The sequence below is a fragment of the Eriocheir sinensis genome, chromosome 55 (assembly GCF_024679095.1).
Source record: "Eriocheir sinensis breed Jianghai 21 chromosome 55, ASM2467909v1, whole genome shotgun sequence".
Classification (NCBI taxonomy): domain Eukaryota; kingdom Metazoa; phylum Arthropoda; class Malacostraca; order Decapoda; family Varunidae; genus Eriocheir; species Eriocheir sinensis.
This window is the reverse complement of record NC_066563.1, coordinates 677000-697593: the sequence shown is the minus strand read 5'-3', so window position 1 is coordinate 697593 and position 20594 is coordinate 677000. Positions and strand designations below refer to the sequence as shown.

The window sequence follows — 20594 nt, the reverse complement described above, 5'->3', positions numbered from 1 at the left end:
GCTGAAGTGAAGAAAACAAAGGAAAAGAAAATAGAAAAGCAAAGTGAACAGAAAAAAACAGAGCTCAGGGCAGGGTGAAGTATACAATTAAGTGTGCAGAGTGAAGTAGCTATGGTAGGAGTGCGATACAAAGCGGAACAGCTCAAAAGAAGAAGAAGAAGAAGAAGAGAATGCAATGGGACGCAGGTGTTCGGATGGCGTCCCTGGGAAACACTGCCAAGAATTCCTTATTTATACACCACCACCATTAATAATCAAGAAAAGGCGAATAATAAATGTTATATTGCACCTGTTAACACATATCTCATGAATTAATAGTCCATGACCTGTGTTCCACCACGTCCTGGCAGGGGCGGGGACAGAGTCGGACGCGGGTGCTAACAATCAAAACAGCCGCCATATTCCCCTTCTTGTAACGTTCCCTCGGCAGGCTTTTCTCCCTCTCCCTGCCTTCTGGTATGCCTAGGAGACTTCATTAAGGTAAATAAGTACTCAGAGTTATCTTTGCCGTGCTCGAGTAGGCATCAGGGTCATTCAAAGGGGCTCAGTTCGTCTTTGAGGGAGTGTTAGGCTCAGCTGTTCACCACAACACTGAGGGACATCAAGGAGTAACGGCTGTTCCTGACCCTCCACACCCTGCTTGGGCTGATATTCAAAACCACGATGAGCCTGAGGCAGTATTGCATGGCTAATATACTAATTTTTGGCGTGTATATTTGAATCACAGAGTGGCCTTGAGTCCGGAAGTTCGGAGGTAATTCAGTAGGGTAAATTTCTAGATTAGTACCTTCGGACACTGGTGGACAAAACTTTTTTTTTTCTGGTAGTTTTCGGTGTGCTATGAAACACTCTGCTAACTGTTTCTGTCGCAAATCATTAACTCAAAAAAAAAAAAAAAAAAAATTTCAAAGCTTGTTGAACACCCCCCGCCGCAGCCGCAAATTAACTCGCAGAGAGGTTCAACCTGCTTACTGTTTTTATATGTCACTCACTGCACCACTCACAAAGATTACAAGTGGACAAACTAGAACACAATCAGGCAAATTAATGTTTTCCTGCTGTGTATTCCCCCAACACGCATACATGTTGGACAGCAGAGCAACTTATTTCATCAAGGAGGTATTTCTCACAGCATTGGCCGTCTCCGCTGCTACATCCTGTCCTGGCACTGTATTTTCGTCGCCCCACACTGCATGCTGAATAAACATGTATACATGCATATCATAAATCTTTCAAATTAATCTCTCTAAAATCTAATCATATGATCATTATGATACTTTTATAGGTAGTAGGAAAATGTGATTATAAATATGTACATATATCGTTATTTTTTCATGCTCACAGTTATGGACCGCGAGTATGAGCGTCGTCTCCTGCGTCAACAGAATGGCCCCGTCTCCTCTCCTGCCTCACCTTTATCTGTAAGTTTACCCTTTGCATGTTTCCTTGTCAATTTGTTTATGCTTCTTTTTATTACTACTTATGGTTAACACTTCTCACTCACATCAATGCTTGTTTATCACTCATAGTGTCTACCATTTCACCCAACTTTCTTTGTCCTTTTTCCATAGGCACACTCCTTTCACCCTTAACAGTGTCTTATTTTTCTTCAGTTGTATCCTTTTCACATCTGTTCTCCCAAGTTCCATCTTCATTCTCAGTACTCTACTTTAGTCTTCATAATTAGACTATAGAGCTGTGTTGTATTAAGATTGTTACCTCATAAGTAGGTGAAATAAGAAAAAATAAGAGTAGACTAGCTTAAAAGTTATATTGAATGAGGATTGAGTATGAAGTTTAGTAGATATGTATAGGTAAGGTAAAGTTGGGGGCTGAGACTTAGCTGCATATTGCCTTGATGCTTAGCTTTTTCTCTTTGGCTCTTAAGCTTGTGGTGTTGTGAGTGAGAACCCATTACCTTTGAACACAGGGCAAGAGAAACATCCAGACTACTACTACTACTACTACTACTACTACTACTACTACTACTACTACTACTACTACTACTACTACCCCCCCCCCCGTATTTGCCTATGGCATTGGTAGGCTCTCTTGATGGGGCTTGATGGTCGGCCCTAGCCTGTCACGGTGCAGGCAAGTGTTTACAGTGGCGCCATTGTTCATTGGCTCATGCTGCCCCCCGGAGGGGGGGGAAGGTAAACTGTGGTAACCCGGATGTCACACTGGCCCTGTGTCCCAGGGTAATGGGCTCTCTCCCACCACAGGCTCAAGGGTCAGTGTTAGGGAGATGAGCACTGAGGCCACGTGCTGCTACAGCTTATGCCCCCAACTTTACCTTTACCCTTTATGTTTATAAGGCCAGTACAGGTAACTCTTGATTTACGCGTTTTTGAAATAACGCGGGGTCCAAAATCCATATAAATGTTTAATTTACACGTTTTTTCACTTATACACTTCACTTATTCACTTATCATAAAAGGTCTGCTTCAGGGGGTTGACACAAATGACAGTACAGAAGTTGGAAGTGGCTGTCCAGGAGGCCTGGGCATTCCTCAGTAGCGACCTGATGAAGAAGCTCTGTGATTCCATGGCCAATTGCCTACAGGAGGTCAAGAAAAGGAAGGGAAAGGTCATCCCTAAGTAGAGTAGTTGTTCATAAGAATCTATGAACATATTCACGTTATTCAATCAAATTTTTGTGCATTTAAATGAAAGAGATCCACATTTTTCCTAGTGACAATGAGGGGGTGACACTTCAGCTGACGGATACTGTATATATATGGTGTATAATGCGCACCTTTTTCATTTAAAAAATGCCAGAAAGCTACCCCTGCACGGTATACACCGAAGATGTAAAATTAGATTTTTTTTTTCCGCCTTTTTCCGTGGTAATTTTGAAGTTTCCGTGGGGTTTTATGGATCAGCGTGAATCCTAGGCTGCCGCGCAACTTCTCCGTGCCATTCTCAGTGTTTCCGTGACTGTAACAATGTCAGGAGAGTTTTTCGTATTATCCGCGTCTGATTCCGTGCCCGAGTGTCCACAGCCAATGACCTCCACTCCTCACAAGCCTCCTCTTGCTCCCAAAAGACCTCTCTGTGTGAGCGCAATTGGATCCTTCACTGAGCAGACCTGCCATCTGGTGGCCCTACTGGAGCCTCTGCCAGAGCCAAGCCCAGGAACTGCCCCCTGGCTCCCCCATTAACCCTTTCCATCCTCTTAAGAGGTTTAGAAGAGGATTAAGAGGAAAAGTAAGAGGTTTAAGATGTTTAGAAGAGGACTAACCCTTTCCATACGGTGAAGTCGTCAGACACAGACGTCGGCATCGCCGGAGTGAAGGGGTTAAGGAGTGGATTTGATTTGTTTATTTTTTGTTTCAGGTAATTTCTTTTATTCAGAAAAAAAAATTTATTTTTATTAAGAAAAGCCTCACCCAATCCGTAACAACTTCAGGAAAATGAGGTTTAGAGAATGATCAAATTATGCTCCATTTGTACCCATCATTGGTTTTACCTCTGCCTCGCATCAACTATTACTATTCCTCCCCTCAGCCCCGCCGGCAGCTAGCCCACATTGCAGTCCAGTCCCCCAGCAAGGACCGCACTGGGGATAGGTTCATACCCACTCGAGTTGGTGCCAACTGGGATGTCAACTTTGCCCTCATCCAGGTGAGTTGGAGGTGTCATTAGTGCTACTTGTCTCCATCTGGAGTGTATCTGCTCTTGCTTCTACTGTATAAGTATGTTAATCCTGCTATCAACTGTCTGGGTAAACCTGATTATTTATTTTTTTGGCCTGGCCAGCCATAGTTTGGCATCTCTTGATGCACTGCTTTTTCTCTTAGGTGGAAGGTGTGAGCTACATTAAAAGTTCATTCTCAAGTGTGCTAACCCTGCAGATGGGACAGGACAGAAGAGGGGAGGGAGGGATGGTGAAAGGGTTTGGATGAAAGGGGGGTGGTAGGGGCAAGGTAAGGGGTGGGTTGTATAGTCAGTGTCACTTAAAAATCTTTTCGGGATGGTCTAGTGAACTTGGCATCATTGCTTGGGTGATGGTCACTGCGCTGCTCATTGGCCTGTTGTTAACTAGATCTATCCTGCAGCAAATTCTGTTTGTCTCTGTGGTCTAGTGGTCAGCGTGTCTGGCTACGACTCCGCAGGCCAGGGTTTGAATCCTGGTCTGGGCTGGAACTGAGCTCAGCTGTGTGGCTGCGGCGCCGTGTGAGTCCAGTTGCGTGAGACATCTGGTGGCCACTCCATAAAATATCACGTATTAGTGAAAAAAACGTGTAAATTAAACATTTATTTGGATTTTGGACCCCGCGTTATTTAAAAAACGCGTAAACCAAACTCGCGTAAATTGAGAGTTACCTGTACCTGCATAGTCCATCAACGCCAACTCTGGCTATTCGGGCAAATGGCACGTTACCCTGAAGCTGATTGTCTCTGTAAGAGACAATCCTCAGTGGAGTAGGCCAAGGGGATGCCCACGGAGTTTGTGGCTTGAGCAAGTCGATAGATCCTGTCGGGAGGTACTCAGGATGGGAAGGGGGCCTGCATGGAGACTCACCCGGAGGGCATACACCAGGGGGCAACGTGCCCCCTGGTGTATGCCCCCATTGATTGATTGATATACGTACATTGTTACTTTAGAAAAGATTTTCTGTTGTTGGTGTAGAAGTGATCGCCATCTTGTTTATGTTTGCAACCTTGCTGAGAGGTTTGTGGTTTAATTTGCACTAAAACTTCACTAATCAGTAACCAGATGCAGGGTGATTTTCTGGGACATGTTTTTGAAGAAAAAAAAAAAAGTGTCTTATAAGCCGTCAAATACGGTATGTTGTAAAGGATAAATCAAGGAAGACACTCATGAAATTTTCATTACAGTAGCCCATATATTTATATTGTTGTGGAATTTAGAAGTAGACTTAATTATGCAAAAGCCTAATTGAAAAAAATCCTTACTTGCCGAACTGAATAATTTTTGCAGTAAGCTAGTAAATAATATACATTCCCATATGTGAAATTTCATGAGGATTACTAGTAGTCTCCACCATTTTACCCTTCAACCATCACTACCCACAGGAAAACAATAAGGCCAACAGTGAAGTTCGAAAGGGGCGTGAGGGCGGCGAGGGCAAGGACGGGGTGGCCTACACAACACTCCTGCGCAATGAACTCCTTGGCACCAGCATAGAGGACCTGCGAGACACCCCTGATGAGAGGAGGGCACTCTCCCCAGTCCAGAGCCCCAACTTGTACCATGTAAGTTTAACTTGGGATGCTGATTGGGAAGATAGATGGTGACAGGCTTGCTGGAGGGTGCCTCTCCCCTGTCCAGAGCCCCAACCTGGCCATTGATAGGATGAGTAGATGGTGATAGAAGAAATATGCAAGAACCAGAGTTGAATAACAGAGGACTGAAGATAACTGCTGTATATCATGACAACCTTAGATCTGCAGATGATATGGTTATACAAAGTGATTCTGTGGAAAACTTAGAAAGAATGTTTGAGGAACTCCACAAAGTCTGAATGTAAGTCTGAAGATGGATATGAAAAAAATAAAGGTAATATTTAATGATAAGTTGGCAGGACAACAAATCATGACTGGAAACAAAACACTTGAGAGAGGAGAGGAATACACATATCTTTAGTATTCCCATTTGAAACTGGCCGGTGGGGTGTCGGCCGATGCGGGTCAGCCCTGCCCGGCAGCTCTGCCACACTCAAGACCTCTCGCTTCCTCTTATATGTCAGCTATTTACTACCTTTAAATGAAGTTAATTAAATAATTGGATAATCCAGTAAGGTCATATAGTGTTAGGATTGTTTCGTTTTTAGGATAATAACAAAGATTTTGTTTAAATACCACGACACTTGACAGCATAGAAATACAACGGTGTCAGGTGTTGTGGTATTTATACAAAATCTTTGTTATTATCCTTAAAACGAAACAATCTAAACATTATACAGTATTTTCAAGCAACAGACTTTTTCAAGCAACAGACCACCCTTCCCCCTTTTAATCCATTAAATCAAGGGACGAGTGTACTGTATGTGATTTTTAAATAATAGCAAAAAAACTAGTAAGAAAAATATTTGGACATGTGCTGCATGCATATTTATTTTGGTAGTTCCACCAGGGCCACCAGATGGCAGGTAGAGCTCAGTGAAGGACCCAATTAGTCTGATTAATAGAAGATTTACTGTAATATTAATAAGAGTAATAATACAATTTTAACAATTAGTTATATGTATATATTTATTATTATCATTATTATTATTATTATTATTATTATTATTATTATTATTATTATTGTTGTTTTCATTTCTTTTCAACCTTGTAACTGAATTTCAGTTTTCCAAAAGTGAGAGTTAGATTGTCAAACTTGATGGTAGGATTTTTTTTTTTTTTTTTTTTTTTTTTTTTACCAATTCTAGATCAGCCAATCTCAAAGTCGTCAAACAAGAGAGCATATTTCACTCATTTTAAGCTACCATATCATCACTACTATTTTTTTGCTTCTGTTAAAACTCATTTTCTAATTTGTATAACTCCTCTTAACTTTCTCCATGCAGCTTATCATCACCCTTCAATTTCTTATTCATTTTTACACTTACTTTAATATATATTTCCCTTCTCCAGTTTTCCCCACGCAAGAACCAGCAACGGGAGGATACTCTGTCACCATACTCCCTGTCCCCAGTGAGTGCTAAGAGCCAGAAACTACTCAGGTCCCCCAGAAAGGCAGCACGCAAAATATCGAAGATCCCTTTTAAGGTATGTGTGTTTGTGTGTGTGTGCTTGTGCGTGTGTGCTTGTGTGCATGCGTGTGTGTATTTACCTAGTTGTGGTATATGGGAGAGGAGCTACGTTAGTACTGTCCCGTCTCTATATTTACTATTATCCAACTTGGCCTTATAATCTTTGCATAGACCACATTTTTTCCAGGCTGTTTCAGGTATCCACCACTCTTTGTTGAAACCTATTCTTCTTCTTCTACAGGCCTCCTTTTACATTTTCCTTCCATGACCTCTGGATTCTCTGGCATTCCACATTATTGAGGGGGGCTTCGTGGTTCAGTGGTTAGCACACTCGGCTCACAACCGAGAGAGCCCGGGTTCGATTCCCGGGCGGAGTGGGAAAATTTGGGTGGCTTTTCCGATACCCTACCCCCTTGTCCACCTAGCAGTGTTCCTTTCTCCTATTATTCCTTCCCTTTCTGTCTCTCTCCGGCATATGACCACAGATGTTGCGCCGACTAAACGAAAGTTTCCAAACTTTTTCCACATTATTGGATCTGCTTTGTCCACTTTTCCCATCCCACTCAGCATTCTATATACAGCAATCAGATCTCTCTCCCTCCTCCGTTCCAGTGTCGGTGGGTTCAGCTGCTGCAATCTCTTCGTATGTTAAGTCTCTTAGTCCTGGAACCAGCTTTGTTGCTCCCTCTGAATCCTCTCTTACTTTCCTTATATTTGTCCTTGTACTCGGTGATCATACTACTGCTTCGTATTCCAATTTTGGACATATGGTTACAATAATTTTTTCTTCATCTCCTCATCCAGATATTGAAAAGCAATATTTATGTTTTTCACTAGGTTGTATGTCTTGCTTACAATTCTGTTTATGTGTTTCTCTGGTGACAAATTATCCAATACAGTTACTCCCAGGTCCTTTTCCATTAATGTTTTCTTAATGCTTTTATTTCCCAAGGTATAATTACCTAAATTCTCTTCTTGCTTTTTCCTAATTCCATCACACTGCACTTTCTGATGTTAAATTCCATTTCCCATCTACGACTCCATTCCCATATCTTGTCTAGGTCCTGTTCCAGTGCTTCACAGTCCCCTTCCCTTCCAATCCTTCTCAGCAACTTAGCAGCATCAGCAAATAAACACACATAGCTGTTCACTCCGCCGCCATGTCATTAATGTAGATTGCAAACATGACTGGAGCCAGCACTAACCCTTGTGGGACTCCACATATCACTTTTCCCCATGAGGACCTCACACCTCTGATCACTACTCATTTCCCTATTTTCCAAAAAGTCCTTCATCCACCTCGAGAGTCCTCCACCCAGTCCTCCAATGCACTCCATCTTCCACATTAGTCTCTTATGTGGCACCTTATCAAATGCTCTCTATAGGGCTAAATAAATTCCATCAGCCCAACCTTCCCTTTCCTGCACTATATCAATCACTTGTGAGTAAAAGCACATCAAGTACGTTGTACAAGATCTCCCTCCTCTAAAGCCATAATTATTGTCCGTCAATTTGTTCTGTCTCTCCAGGTAGTCTATCCATTTATCTTTGGTCAGCCTTTCACAGATCTTCCCTACCACACTTGTCAAAGAGACTGGCCTGTAGTGTCCACGGTCTTCACTGCATCCTCCTTTGTGAATTGGTATAATGACTCATCGCTTCCAATCTGCTGGGACCTTGCCTTCTGCTAGAGGGCTGACTATGACACATAGGATCTTATCAACTAATTATGTGTATTTACCTAGTGGTGACATAAGGGAAAAGAGCTTCTAATTGTTATTATTAGTTATTTCACCAATTTTTATTTGTTATGTTGTATCACGTGTTTTTACAAAAAATGTACTTAAAAAAACAGATGATTTTTGCATTCTCTGGTGTCACCCCTTAGATTTTTTTATTTCCCTTTGTGGTTAAAGATAAGAATATATCATGGAAAACCTGACAACAAGCAGATTCTCCTACCTGCCTTTATGTCAGATACAAAAATACCCACAAAAATAACACTATATCTCCCACATGCTTACCTTTGCCTTCCTCCACCAGGTGCTTGATGCCCCGGAGCTGCAAGATGACTTCTATCTGAACCTCGTGGACTGGAGCTCCCAAAATGTACTCTCAGTGGGCTTGGGTCACTGTGTCTACTTGTGGTCAGCCTACACTTCCCAGGTCACCCGCCTCTGTGACCTATCCCCGGACGGCGACACGGTGACCTCTGTTTCGTGGTCAGAAAGGGTGAGGGCTAGGGTGTTTTATTTTGAATGGGAAGGTGAAGAGTTAAGCTATTTCATTCTGTATGGAAAGAGAAGTGTTTTTTTTTCTTCTTTTGTGAATAAAGATTTTTTTTTCTACGTCTGCCCGAGCCTGTTTTGGTGTAGGCAAGTGTTTTATAGTGGTGCCATCTTTTCCTGGCTCATGCTGCCCCCCAGAGCTCATTCTTGAATGACTTGGATGGTTCTTTTAGAGTCTGGATTGATGGGTGGTCTTCAGGACAGCATGTGTGTAGTCTTAGGCCACTCGGCAGATGCTGCTTATATATTCTACAAATACTTGCCTTGTGTTTAGGTGTTGTGTGGAGGAAAACCAAGTGTTTTGAATTCAGAAAGGGGGAAAATTGATCATAGTTTTGCCATGTTGAAGCAGTCATAATTTTACCAGATAGTGTTAAAATCCATTAGGCTTAACTTTTAAGATAATGGTTCGTAGAATACATACAAACAAAATAGTAAAGTTTGATATTGCTGTGAATATTGTCAAAAGTATGTGTAGGGATCTCAGGTGTGGAGAAATAAATAAAAGGGGGGAAGTAAATAGAAGGGAACACACCTGAACCACACATAGACTCAAAATAAATAAATCAAAGGCTTGAATTTACCATGCTCCCTCAACTAACTAATTTACCCATCACCATATTTACATTAGTAATGTAGTTATGTAGGTATGTCCTAATTTACACAAGTACTATTGTATTCCTGGTGAATTTGTGTAATGGAAATTTTGCGTAATGTAAACATGGTGCAGGCTGGGTTTCCAACTGCTCTGTAGCACTTCTCACAGAACTTGCCAATAGAATCCAAAACCAACCAAACGGTGTGGGAAGCACACTGTGTTCAGTTGACCTACTAGCCATGCAACCGTACACAACGGAGGAGGGGGGCTGTTTCTTATTAATCTTTTGTGTAATATAATTTAGCTTATCCTCCAAAATGTTACCAGACTGGGTTTTCTCAGATTTAGGGTTATTCCATCTGATATCAAAATATTGAAATAGGACATTTTTAATGTTAAAGAAGTTCTTCCTCTCTTAATTCTAAAGAGATGTATACATAAAATATTGCAATGCAGATATGTAAAACATCACAACAAAGCTGACTTGTAGATCAGTATCATCATATTTAAACACTCATTTTGGCTATTCTGAAATTAATCATAAAACCCCATTAAGTATAAATATTTAGGGCAACTTTCACTCATTTTTTGTATGTTCTGTATACAGTTGTGTAGGGTCATTTTTATTACCTTTGTCTACCAGATAGCAGACCGGTGGTGATGGTGACACAAAAAGGGGTTGTGCAGGTGTGGGATGTGATCAGCAGTTAGTTAGTATATACTTCTACCTATTTCACTAATACTGTGTATGTGCTATGTTGGTGTGCAGGGCAACCAGGTGGCAGTGGGCACACACAAAGGGTTGGTGCAAGTATGGGATGTGGCCAGTAGTAAGCGGGTGTGCATTCTCAACGGCCACACAGCACGTGTTGGGGCACTCGCCTGGAATGGGGACGTGCTCTCCTCAGGCTCCCGGGACAGACTCATCCTCCAGCGTGACGTCAGGACACCTTGCATCATTCCCGACCGCCGGCTGGCAGGGCATCGGCAGGAGGTGGGTGAGATGGATGGTGGTGGGGTGTAACCCTCTTCTCATGTCTTCCCCATACTCTATTTACCCAGTGGGTTTTATATATTACATTTTGAATAAGTTAAGGGAACTCTTGTGACTTGTGAAGGATTTGGACCGGTGTTTCATTGTTTCATGATTGATGATTGCATGTTATTTAGTCTTCTGTGTATAATGAGGTTATAATCATTTCCTTTCCACCACAATAACCTAAACTCTGCATACTCCATCTGTGGCACAGGTGTGTGGTCTAAAGTGGTCTCCAGACAGCCAGTACCTAGCTTCTGGAGGCAATGACAACAAACTGTTTGTCTGGAACCTCCATTCCCTCACCGCTGTACAAACTTATACTGAGCACAATGCAGCAGTGAAGGGTGAGAAATTTAGCATTAATTAATGTTTGTTTACTTTCTCTCCAGCTTACTACAAAAAGAAAATTAAAATGAACATTTCTTAGTTTACATATCTTAAAACTAAGGACAGCAACATGTTCTGCCTCTGTTGCTCATATGTGTGTAAGGTAGCAACATTAATGTCTTCCTCAGCTATTGCCTGGTCACCTCACCACCATGGGTTATTGGCAAGTGGGGGTGGGACAGCCGATCGTTGCATACGCTTCTGGAACACACTCACGGGGCAGCCTATGCAGTGTGTTGACACTGGCTCACAAGTGTGCAATCTAGCGTGGTCCAAACATGCCTCGGAGCTGGTAAGTGGTGGTGGCGGTGAGTGAGTGAGTTTCAAGTGTAGATGAGGTAGTGGGAATGGTCATGGTGAGAGTAAATGAGAAGTAAGGTGGTGCAAAGCTCAGTATAGGAGGAGTAAATATGCAAAAAATCCCATTTTAGATATAATAATGGATCAGACACTAAAGAGTTCATATTATTTTTGTATCCATGAGACACTTTATGTCCCCGTGGTGCAGTTGTTAGCACGCCTAGCTACAAAGCTGCAGGCCCTGGTTCAAATTCTGGCCTGGGCAGTCAGCACACAGCCCACCCAACTGTTCATCCTGCCATTTTAGCTGTTCAATAAATAGGTACCTGGGGAAAGCTTTGGAAGGTAATCTTTTACCACACTTGCCCTGTGTCTCGAGGTAAAGGGTTCTTACCCACACCAGGCTCAAGGGCCATTGAGATGGAGATGAGCACCAAGGCCACATGCAGCTAAAGCAGATGCCTCAAACTTTATTTTATCTTAATAAGACACTTAATGGCCTCTTGTTCTGTTTTCTTTTGTCGGAGCAGTGCATAGCAGGCTTTTTTGTTTCTATTTTTTATGTTTTTGCCCTCGAGCTGCTTCCCTTGGTGTGTAGCAAAAAGAAAAGAAAAAACTAATCAACAGCAGACAGGCAGTCTGGAACAACTTTTCTTCTGTGTTTTCTCCTCCTTACAACTTAGTTTTTTTCGGGGAGGTATTGACACCTCGGACTGAAATTTCGTTTCATTTGGCATTGCCTTCTGCCTTATAGGACCAGCATGTCGTAAGGATTTTTTATTTATTTATTTACGTAGCCATTAATCTTTGTTTTCTTGTTAAACAAAAAAACTAAAATGGTCTTTATCACACAGGTGTCAACACATGGCTACAGCCAGAACCAAATCTTGGTGTGGCGGTACCCTCTGCTTGCCCAGGTAGCCAAGCTGACTGGGCATACCTACCGTGTCCTGTACCTGGCCATGTCACCAGATGGAGAGGCCATCGTAACTGGGGCTGGGGACGAGACTCTTCGCTTCTGGAATGTCTTCAGCAAGGCTCGCTCACAAAAGGTATGGAGGGTATTGTTAGTAGAGAGGGACTTCATTTGTGTAAGTCTTTTTTAATCTTAACACTTCTTATTGATATATAAGTTATTTCAGTCTTTAATTCTATCTTATTTAACTGTTTGGAGTTATAGGTATGTACAGCTAACCTCTTGCTATCATGCTTACTGCCATCATGATTCATTGCTATCACCTTCCCCCTAAAAGATGCCATCCTCATGCTATCATGCACACAAAGCCTGGGTGTGTTGGTGGATTTGAATCACCCAGGCAGTGCAGTACACAACAGCTGATTGGTTCTATATCATTGACCATCCTTGCTCAGTGATTAGTTGACGTTCCTGCCATTTCCTTGCTTGTTCAGTCAAGTGCACATTTCTCTATTGACAACAGTGTAAGCTGCCCTGATGAAACAGTCACTAAATATTGCATGCAATGTTATGTAATAAAGTGAACAAGTTGCTTCATTAGACAAACAGCCCAAGTTGGTTGTGTGGGTGTTGAGGAGGGCAGTCTTTGTAAATAAAGGTGGCGATGTAGCTAAATGTGTGTGGCCAATGTTGCCTCTGCTGCACCTTCTTATCATCTACGAATGTTTCATTCAACTATGATTGCTGTTTCTGGTACAGTGCTCCCTCATAATTGACGGGGGTTAGGTACCTGAAATACCAGTCAATACCTAAAACTGTCGATGCTGATTTTTTTCAAGTCATGTAACCTCCTGCTTATTTTTTTCTATCCCACCAACCACTTATGTTCTGAGCAACTTACTTGAAATATTTCTTAGATATAAATTCGTTTGGTAATAGAATCTTAATACTGAAACAAAAATACTTTTATTGAATAAAAAGTATAAAAAAAAACGATGCGTGGTTCCATCTGGCCGTGGTGGCCATGCTGGTACCCTGCCGACTCACCCAGGCTCAACATGTAATGGCTGCCGCATCATTACCGTCAATTTCCACACTGGATTCGTTCATGCCATACTGACGACCAATGGCAGGGTAGCTCATTCCACTTCTTACTTTGTTTAATAGTACATTCTTTTCTTCTAAGGTAAGCACTTTTCTTGCCCTTTTAGGTTTCTTCTCTCCACTTAAAAGATCACAAGGGTGCTTAGGAGCCATCCCGATGAGTAGGACGAAGGACGATTATCGTAACTAGACATGAATGTTGTCGGAACGACAGACACATGTGGACTGATGCTAGCTTGTCGGGCATGGAAACTAGCTTGGAGGCAGCAAATACAATTTTTTTTAGCATCAGATAAGACCCGTCTTTAAAATATCCATCAATAAATGGTTGGCTACAAGAGCTACGGAGAGAATATTGTGAGGGGGCTGTTGTTGCTGCCTGCAGCACCGGTAGGCTTTCTTGAGGGTCTCTTTGACTACCCCGGCCCATTATAGTGTCGCAGGCAAATTTAATTTATAGTGGCTGGTGTGATGTATGAATCTTGCCTTGCCCATGCTGCCCCCAGTGCTCCTCTTGGCCGAAGCCGCTAAAGTTAGGATTGATTGAATATCTGGGCAGCATGTGGGTAATCTTCCACCACTCAGAGATGGTTTCAGAAATCAGTGTGTTTCGTTGGGACTTTAACCTAGGTTCACAGGCTCACTATGCCCACACGCTGACCACTGCCACCACCTCCGCTCAGCTGATTGACTGTCCAGTTTGGATCACCCCACTTCCTGTGGTGGGTTGAGCGGCCAATAAGTAAACTGAACCTGCCCTTATTTTTTGTGCGATGACAATGGTCGAGCAACCATGCAAGAATCTCCAACTATCGCTGAGAATAATAAGGTGGTGATATCAATATTATAATAAGTATATGTTTGTACTGTGTTAGGTGGGAAAATATGGCCAATGAGTGGTATAATAAGCACAAAATGTAGGTAAATCAGCTGCCTAATAGCCAATTAAATTAATTCTTCAATTCAGCTATCATGCATTTCCGCTACCACGTGGTTTTGTAACCAGATTTGCATGATTTCATGGGGATGGGTGTATCATTGTTTTTTATGTTTTTATTGGAAACTGAGATATCATTAAACAAATAAACTGGAATATTTTTGTCTTATCCTTTTAAGTGTGGGAAATGAGTAGACAGTACCAATAATAAGGATTATTTTCCGTAGGAGTCCAAGTCAGCACTGAACCTCTTCACATCTCTACGATAACTGAGGGAGAGGAGGAGGTGGGGGTGGAGGAAGAGATGGAGATCAAGGCAGAATTGGAGACTGCAGGTCTCGTGTTTGTATATATAGGGGCATCAGGTGACATGTTTTGTGAGCCGAGTCAAATCTTTTCATAAATATATTATATATGTATGTATATTTATCAGATGTATTATAATGTATATACCATTAGTGTATTGTACATCATTGTTCTAACTTTCTACATCAGTCTAGATAACTAAGCTCATTTTATGAATGCTTCATATTTGTAGTGTCATAAGCATATTTTTTCTGTTTCAGCATTAAAATTTTTTGTCATAGTTTACATTTTCTTATAGTGACAATGTTCATTTTGCACTGAGCATCTCAGGTATGAAGGCAAGTTTTATATCAGGGCATCATGGCAGTTGACATTGATATTTAAATAGCCCTTTGACATAACCATAAATTGTCCAGCTTCACTGCCAGCAAACAACAGATAAAATGTATTTTAAGTTTCCTACACACGAAAAATAATAACAGGTATTTAACTAATGTAAAAGTTCTTACCAAAAGTTATATGGGCAAGTTTCCAATTGGTGCACTAGCATGCCTAGGGAAAGAGGATACTTAAGGAATGTTGTGATGTGTTGTTTCTTTTGTTTTGTAAGCTATATCAGGTTATGGCATGGTGTTCAAGAGAGCTGTTGTGTTTGAGAAAGGAACCCACTGACAGTGAGTTTTAATGCTCTGTTTGATGTTTTTGTTAAGACTGGTTTTATTAATGCTCTTGATTATATGGATAAAACTACTTTTTTCTGATAGCTTTTGATGTGTTTTGAATGATGACATTTTTACTCCTGTAAATCACTTGTTTTCAGTCCCTCCCCCCCTCCAGAGATGTTATTAATTCCCAAGAAAAACCGGTGTCAGATCAATGTAAAACAAAAAAAAAATAGTTTTGTCTACTGTAATGATCAACTGCTGACCACCAGTTACAAGTGAAGCATCACTGTGGGAAGCATAGCAGTATTAATCATAAATAATTAAATTTATGAAATTTAACCAAATTAAATCAGACCTAACCTAACCTAGCTTTTAATTAAACCTAACCTTTGGGGTTTTGCCGCCCTTGAACCCCCCTTAGGGTCACATTTCATTGCACTGAGAACCTAACAAACCTTACCTGTTACTGCTGCTAACATTATTCTGGTGCATATTATTAAGTTTCATACTTCCCTTTTTCTGTCGACCACAGTCATGGCTGTAGTTCTTGCAGATAAAGGATACTACTGGGCCTAGATTATCATTTTTCTCCACAGGTAGGACAGATAAGGACTGTGTCATTTAAATTCTTCCAGAACTCTTTTGTCCTGATTAATTAATTAAGTTCTGTCTCCAATGGGAAGAACTTGGTCTCCAGCCTTTGTACACATTTCAAACTGGGAGTGGAAGTGGGAGTGGGCTGTGGTGTACAAATTTTGAAATGCTTGAATTTTAATGGCTGAAGACAATCATGGGACAAGTAAAACATTAATTTCATTTTGATGGGTATTCTGGCATGACACCTATCCTTCATATATTGCCCCTAATTGGGGCCGTGAAACTGCCGTGACATAGAAAATTGTGGTGCAGTGTCATTAAGCTGGCCAGGTGTCTGCCAGCTATGGTTGTGTGAGTGGATGGATAATTCCATGTTTTTGTTTATGTCTTATTAGAAACTTGATACAGCATTTCCATCAAAGTAACCATTTTGTAAGGTAGGAAATGAGAATGAGCATGTTAATAACACCAGTCTTAATCAATATTTTGTTGTACTTTTCCTAATCCCAGTGATACAGCTTCATGTACTGAGTTGTTCTTTTCAGACTTGCCTCTCTCCAAAATGTTTATTTGTGGTCTCTTTGCAAAATGTGTATCTGTGGTGTGGATAGATGTGGGAAAATATTGTCAATCATTACAGGGAACTTGCCTTTCCATGGTGTCCTTTGGGGGGCAACAAACCTCCTAAACTGCATTCCCCTGTTCCCTTACCTCTGCACACTTAATTGTACATGCAACAGAAAGAATATATATACCATAAAGTATGAAAGCTCAAGCTGTCTAACATTTTTTTTTTTTCTCATCAAAACTTCCATTAAAAAGTGTACTGGAAATTAAGCTTTCACTTGATCATTTTCTTGCACATTTCTTTTATTCTTCAGTTGTCTCTCCTTTCAAACTACAGTCGTCCCTCAAATAGTACGGTTTCGGTTTTATACGGATTGTCATGAAATAATTGTTTTAGGATTTTTAAATTTCCCACTCGTCGCACCAAGTAGCCATGGCGTGAGTGGCAATACTGTTCTACCGAAACACCTGCTGAAAGCACCCCAAAGCGTTCGAGAAAGTGTGCACCTTGCGATTTAGGAGAAGTTACATTTTGGTATGAGTTATGTTGCAGTAGGGAGAAGTTCGAAAGCTTTGTTTAGTGGGCGCAACATCTGTGGTCATATGCTGGAGAGAGACAGGAGGGGAAGGAATTACAGAAGGGAACAGATCCCAGGAGACGGGACACTACCCCCGATTAATACCTGGTACCCATTCACTGCTGGGTGGACAGGGGCATAGGGTATCGGAAAAGTGGGATAGGGAGAGCATACCACGTGAATGAGAGCAGTGATCGCTATATCTATCACAGTGTAAAATATGTTTTTGCCGCAGTAACTGCCAGTGCTCCAAGAGTGGAGATAAAGGCTGTCCTTTTACTAAGCCTCGTCATTGCTATGGTAATTGCGTCTTACTCGCAGCAAAATGGCGTATGCTGATCTTCCTGGCGACGTTTAATATGCATTACTAGTTGTCCTGGCTGATGAACTCCTTACAACAGAAGATGAAAAGGAAGCTGCAGTGGTTATGGTGGCACAGAGTGGTGAAATGCAATGGAAACACTTATATGTGTTTGTTTGGGCCGCCATGTTTGCTGATAACGTCATCACAGCACGAAGGCGCTCCACCTCTCAAAAGCCAGCGGACGTGCCGAGTTGGCAACTCGTGCTGCCGCGTCACGCGTTTGAAAGCACTCGGGACGTTCTGAGAGTCCCGATTCCCTCTCTCAAACGCAGCCCAGAAGTGTTTCTACGGAGGAACTAATTTTATACGGATTTTCGAATAGTACGAGGGTCTTGGGTCCCTAACCCCCGTATTATTTGAGGGACGACTGTATTTTCTTTTACAAGCTCTCACTGCTGTCTCCCCACCTTGATCAATATGATTTCAAAAGCAGACAAGTATGGCTTCGTACATAATTGTACGTTATGTAAATGTCTGGTGAGGATATTGTCATCGTTATTTAATCTATTGGACATAGTTTATGTAGCAATCATGGTCACAAAGGTAATAATTTTCTCCCCCTAGAGTAAGTGGTGCCATGTTGGGTTAAACAGTGAAAAAAAAAGATTAATAAAGTAAATATATAAAAAGGGCACTGAAGTCAAATCACTGTGCACTGAGAAAGCTGTCATAAGGTATAACAGGCTGCTAACAGAAAAGGAAGTGATTATAACACAACCAAAATTCAGCAGACCTTGTTTTGGCATGGTAGGCAGTGAAAACAAGGAAGCTGACCAGGAGCCTTTGATACAGTACGGCTCCGTCCACATGGTCGAGCTTTGCGCGACAAACTTTGCTGGGTGTGACGTCATAAATGGAGAAACAGCAAGGGAAGCTTCGTATAGGTTTTCCCTAATATTAAGCAAAGTACTGAGGCTTTACCTGTTGCATGTCAAGGTCGGGTGGTGGGTGTATCATAAAGATGCTGCTAGACGCACTGATTTATATTTCTCGGCAGTACCTATGAGTTATCAGTTCTCGTGTTCCACCATCAACCAGCAGACATGTCCAAGGAACATTGGTCTCGATAATTGACTGCAAACTTGGTAGAGCTCTATCGACAACAACTATATCTGTGGGATGTAACAAAGGAAGTGTAAAGAGACCGTGACGCATTTACTGCAGCAATTAGACAAATCACTGAACATCTCAAACAAATTGGTGCCACCATGAAGGAAGTTGAGGTTAAACAAACTAGCTCTTCTTCGAAATCAGCATTGAAGGGAAATCTACCTCTGGTTCATGTTTTAGTTCCTGCAATATTGTCACATGACTTCCTAAGTCCTTTTTTCTTTGTAGTCACGCCTTTCACCACATCTGCCTTGTTGTTTTTATCTTTGCGCACATTGATATAACAATACATAGCACGATTTTCTTCTTGCATGTCCTGCTATCCATGTTATCATACACCACTCGATCCTGCTTCAGTCACTGCCAGGTTCTGACTGCCCAACCAACATTGTTTAGACAGCAGCATAAATGCGTATGTCAGGCTTAGCCCGAGCAAAGCTCGCCTATGGGGACTAAGGCAGGCAGGGAGGGAGGAGGAAGAGAATATATTAACACTACCAATATGCAGAAGCCTTTAGCATTATATGACAGCCTGTCAAGAGCCTGGAAAGCTGATCATTGAACTATTGACATAACATACCACAGAAGCCACAAATATGATGACAGACCAAGGTGGATGCCAGACTTATGTTTGCCAGTGATGTTTTACTTTCAGGAGGCAAGGAAGGAATTTATCGTCTATTCATTGCTTTCTTGATTGGTGAGAAATCGTCATCTAAAGCCCTGTTTTGTTATTCCTTTCAAACTATTGGTAGTGTTGTGTGTGAAACTTTTTTGTCTAATAATTAAATCTGCACAAAAGTATTATTTGAGTGAACTAGGAAATAAAAGAAGTGACATTTGGTTTGTTTCATTGTACAGTTTTCGTGCATGGCTTTTAAACTAAGGTACTTCACGGTTTATAGAAAGAGATTACCATCACAGTACCCATAAAGTGCCTTGCAAGACACTGGTAGAAGGGGCTGGAATATCAAACACAAAAAGTGGTTGTAAATAATTATAGTGAAACCATTCTAGCGAGTCCGTTGAGGAGTTGGCTCCCCCTCTGCCCTGGCAGTCCCAATACCTATTTTTTCTTCTCATATGGTACCTATAGCTAACATATGAGAGGAAGAGATAGGTGTTGGGACTGTTGCAGAGTAGAGGGGAGGAAAGGATCTGCGGGAGCCAACTCCTCAACAGACTTGCTGAAATGGTTTCACTATAGTCTTGATTTTTTAAGACAAAATGGTTTCCAAAATTGTAAGTTATTGGTACAGGTACAAAATCTAACACTGTAGTATGGCTTATAAGTGCTGACAAATATGTAATTCTTTAAATTAGTATTTACAAAGATAAAGACAATGTTACACATGAGAATACTAAAAGTAGAGATTCATAAAAATATTAACATAGGTATCTGAATCTAAACAAGGTTGCAGAAGTGATAATGAAATGCTGGATATTACTATTCACAGAAACAGAAAATTCGATGGTTCTGCAAGTACACTGGTTAAGAGGAGAAATGTAAATCTGGGATCAGCAAAACTGTAAACAGTAGCTGCATCCCCTACAGATTAGCTTAAAAGTGCAGAAGGCTGTCAGTACACCCAACCATTAGGGAGACAGATTGCTTGCACACAATAAAGAGAACACTATGTTTCTAAAAAAAAAAATATATATATATATATATATATATATATATATATATATATATATATATATATATATATATATATATATATATATATATATATATATATATATATATATATATACATAAAATACTTTCTTTCAGGAAAGTATATCATTCTATAGGTTTTATGTAAAAATTACTCGCTTAGGTAGTATTTCAACTAAGTGTAAGGGAAGGTTGGTGAAGCACTTCAACTAAAAACTAGTAAAGAATAATTTGACAAGTTTTGAGACAGTTTACTACGGGGGTTTCCATATACAACTGAAGCTTATGGAAGACACTTTTCTATGACACTAATATTTTTTAAACTTTCATAATAGAAAATATTTGCACTTGATTTGAGCTGAAGGGCATATACTTATTTAAGACAGACAGACCCAAACTCACATGCATAATTTACAGTTGATATGGAAAAATATATGTGCTTATGTGCACAAT

At 41.0% G+C, this 20594-nt stretch overlaps 1 protein-coding gene across 2 annotated transcripts; it reads left to right on the top strand.

The window, feature by feature from the left end:
* The first annotated feature begins 331 nt into the window (after positions 1–331).
* LOC126983879 (fizzy-related protein homolog) lies at positions 332–19322 on the top strand. 2 transcript variants are annotated; one of them, XM_050837031.1, is made up of 11 exons: positions 332–480; positions 1345–1421; positions 3511–3627; positions 5044–5223; positions 6607–6741; positions 8769–8957; positions 10381–10605; positions 10862–10994; positions 11166–11329; positions 12192–12389; positions 14522–19322. In XM_050837031.1, the coding sequence occupies exons 2-11, from the start codon at positions 1347–1349 to the stop codon at positions 14561–14563; spliced, it is 1458 nt and encodes a 485-aa protein (XP_050692988.1). In that variant the 5' UTR covers positions 332–480; positions 1345–1346; the 3' UTR covers positions 14564–19322. The 2 variants fall into 2 exon arrangements, with proteins under 2 accessions (XP_050692988.1, XP_050692989.1); XM_050837032.1 differs by lacking the exon at positions 332–480 and adding an exon at positions 608–754.
* Positions 19323–20594: the final 1272 nt, after the last annotated feature.

Bases quoted from the DNA above. Each gene is read 5' to 3' on its own strand.
- LOC126983879 (XM_050837031.1), top strand. From the start codon at position 1,347: ATGGACCGCGAGTATGAGCGTCGTCTCCTGCGTCAACAGAATGGCCCC. The intron at 3,628-5,043 runs GTGAGTTGGAGG...CACTACCCACAG, and splicing joins TCAACTTTGCCCTCATCCAG to GAAAACAATAAGGCCAACAG. The intron at 10,606-10,861 runs GTGGGTGAGATG...TCTGTGGCACAG, and splicing joins TGGCAGGGCATCGGCAGGAG to GTGTGTGGTCTAAAGTGGTC.